This window comes from Parus major, chromosome 15, assembly GCF_001522545.3.
Source record: "Parus major isolate Abel chromosome 15, Parus_major1.1, whole genome shotgun sequence".
NCBI classification, from domain to species: domain Eukaryota; kingdom Metazoa; phylum Chordata; class Aves; order Passeriformes; family Paridae; genus Parus; species Parus major.
In genome coordinates, this window is record NC_031784.1 from 311,625 (window position 1) to 315,005 (window position 3,381).

Below are 3,381 nucleotides of genomic sequence, written 5' to 3' on the forward strand. Positions count from 1 at the left end.
AGAGCTGGAGCAGCTCCAGCAGGAGGGGAGGTGCTGGGGCAGGGTCACAGGAATGGATCCTGCTGGATTCTGCAGGTGAAGAGCTGGAACAGCTCCAGCAGGACAGGAGGTGCTGGGGCAGGGTCACAGGACTCTGGACCCTGCTGGATTCTGCAGGGGGGAGAGCTGGAGCAGCTCCAGCAGGACGGGAGGTGCTGGGGCAGGGTCACAGGAATGGATCCTGCTGGATTCTGCAGGTGAAGAGCTGGAGCAGCTCCAGCAGGACGGGAGGTGCTGGGGCAGGGTCACAGGAATGGATCCTGCTGGATTCTGCAGGTGAAGAGCTGGAACAGCTCCAGCAGGAGGGGAGGCACCGGGGCAGGGTCACAGGAATGGACCCTGCTGGATTCTGCAGGGGGAATCAGCCAGACTGAACCGTGTCAAGGAACAGAGAGGAGTTAAAACAAGCAGATTCTTGTTGGAATTCAGTGTAACTGGGGATAAAATCACCATCCATGCCCAGGAGTTTCCAGGCAGGAGTTTCCATGGCTCTGTGGCCAGCACCAGCTCACCTGCCCAGGGGCTGCTGAGGAAGGTCCCTTCGGTGCTCAGAGACACCTTGGCTTGCTGTGAGCTCCCCCAGGATCCTGAGGGCTCCAGCTGGGAGCAGCAAACTCACAATAACTCCAAAGTCACATTAATGGGAAGCTTGTGGCCCTTTTCCTTTGAGCAGAAAGAAAATCCAGGTGAAGAGGAGCCGGGAGAGTGAGAGCACTCATCACACCGGGCTGCTCCGGAGACCCACGGATTTCCTCCCAGGGGCTCTCCCTGGGGATGTTCTGCCATCAGCAGCACCTGCTTTAAACGTTTTCATTGTTTCCTGTGCCTGTGCCTGCCCTTCTGCAGGGGCTGGCAGAACCATGCATGGCTGCTGTTCCTGTGGCTGCAGGAAAGGCTGCACAGGTGCCCTTGGAGAGGGGCTGTGTCTCCTGCTGCTCCCCGAGAGCTGCACTGCTCTCTCCGTGGGGAGACAGGGAAATGACACTTCCAGGGAGAAGGGAAATATCAAACACCCAGAGAATTCCCATGAAAAATTAATTCCCTTTTTTTTTTTGGTACCAAAATACAGCTTTTGATGAAAAATTCTACAGTTTTCAGGCAGTTCATTTCCAATAACTTATTTTCATTTTTTTTTATGAAAAGCAGAGCCCTTTGGGTAAGAATCTATTTTTTTTCCAGAATCTAAAGAAAAATAAACATTCTGTCAAAAACAGTATTCATATAAAAAATTTGATCCATTTTAATTTATTTGGCCACAGATGCATTAGAGCTGTGTAAACAGAGCTGTTCAAACGTGGGCAATTGCCTCCTCCCACCCTCTGCTACTTGTTTCATATTATGTGTGCACTTCATTTGTGAAAAGAACATTAAAATACACAAAAGTTCAAGATCAGCTATAACATCACTGCAATGATTGCTCAGAGCACTGACAGTCTGGTGTTCCAAGGGCTGATTTACATGGGCCCTTTGAACCCTGGCTCCTGGATTTCTGAACGTGCTGAACAAACACAAGTCCGTGCTCAAAATCCACAGCATTTTAACATTTACTGAAGAGGCTTCCAAGGACACCTGAGAGAAGCCTCCAATTGTCATGTTGGTTCAGCAGGATTTATTTAGCAAATGTTTTGGGAATTTTTAACTTGAGCACAGTCTGCTGGCACAGCTCCACAGCCAGAAATTCTCTTTGCCTGACTTTTATCTTCATGCCAACTACACGAGGAAGATAACAATCCTTTTCACTAGTTCAAAGAATTAGTACCACAAGATAATCCTAAGTGGTCAGCTGAAGGGATCTTGGACAAAGATCTGGGATGAGAATTTCCTTTTATCATGAAGGGGAAAGCAGAGCTATGGAAAAACATTCTGCACAAAGTCTGGTGGATGTAAATGCCTCGGACCAAAACTTTCAGGAGAGATAAAGTATTGAAAATGGGGCTATTAAAGGACTGTGAGGAACTGGAAGGTCCATCCACATCCAGCCTTTCCTAGCTTTGTGTTTCAGACCTCTTAATGAAAACTTGATTCCAAAGAACTCTGTATGAAATATCTTTGATCTCTAATTACTAATATTGCATAATGAAAAAAACTTATTGCAGCATCCCATGAATCAGCACAATCCTAAATGTGTTTAGTTGAAAGCTGGGCCTTTCAGAACCTTTCCCCAGGGGAGAATCTTTCAGTGGCATTTAATTGGTGGCTGTCCCATTTAATCCTGGATAATAAAGCTGCTCTTTAAAACAGGGTTAATAATAGCACATTTCTCCCAAGATAATTCTGTCTCACGAGATAGGAGGTCTTGAGGCAAAGCTGTGTTTTATTATGAGCCTGAAGAGTTATTAGAAAAATTATACTTGGAAACCAGCTGGGGTCATTATGTGCTGCACAGGTAATAAAGATAATAATGGTGAGATAAGAAGTGATGACCTGAGGAAGCCAAGCCCACCCTCAGGTCAGCCTGACACAGAGGGTGGGGTATTCACTCAGCTCCCTGGAAAACACAAGAGAAGCGAGAAACAAATCCAAGATGGGTATAAATGATCCCAGTTTCAGTCACTTACGTGATGTGAGGACTCAGCTGGTGTATTTGTGCTTCATTTTTAACAGAGAGATTTAGTGCTTTGCTGGTCTCACCTTCAGAGGCACCACTTGCATCAGGATGGCGAAGTTGGTGAGGTGGTTGCAGAGGCACACGGAGTAGTTGAGGTCCCCACTCTGACGGACACAGCCCTCACTGGACCAAACACCAGTTCCATTGCTGCCAAGCACAGAAACCAGAGCACAAACACAAAAACAAACATCAAAACGCTTCTGCTGCAGCTTCATTTGACAGGCACTGTACCCCACAGGAGATTAAAGGGGCTGGAAGCCATCTCAGACCCCACAAACACTGCTGGTGTCTCCTCAATTCCATCATGAAAATAGGCCAGGAAAACATTCACCAGGCACAGGTCAGACCCCTCCAGGAAGGTCTCTAAAGATTTCTGCCCAGTTTTACAATCGGTGGATGACAACTAAACCATTTCCTTACATTTTGCATCTCATTTATGGCATTTCACCAGAGCCAGATTTCTGTGTTCTGGGAGCTGAGGTGTCAGACAAGTCAATAACTGCAAGCCCCCAAACGCAGCAGTGAGTCCTCTGTGCTGCCAGGCCCTTTCCCACCGTCACTGTCCCCATCCTGACACCATCCCTGGCCCTGCTGGCCCTTGGCCCCGAGGGTCTGGGCAGGATTGGGGTCGGGGCAGGATTGGGGTCTGGGCAGGATTGGGGTCTGGGCAGGACGGGGGTCTGGGCAGGATTGGGGTCTGGGCAGGATTGGGGTCTGGGCAGGGTTGGGGTCTG

General features: G+C 48.4%; 1 protein-coding gene across 2 annotated transcripts in view; it reads right to left on the bottom strand.

Annotated features, from left to right (window-relative positions):
• The window catches only part of ADGRD1 (adhesion G protein-coupled receptor D1), a 118,847-nt gene that overhangs the window by 52,593 nt on the left and 62,873 nt on the right, over window positions 1-3,381 (bottom strand). For both annotated transcript variants that reach the window (XM_015644390.1, XM_019008401.1), the window contains one exon: window positions 2,671-2,794. In XM_015644390.1, coding sequence (XP_015499876.1) covers window positions 2,671-2,794 — 124 coding nt within the window. The remainder of the gene's footprint in view (window positions 1-2,670; window positions 2,795-3,381) is intronic.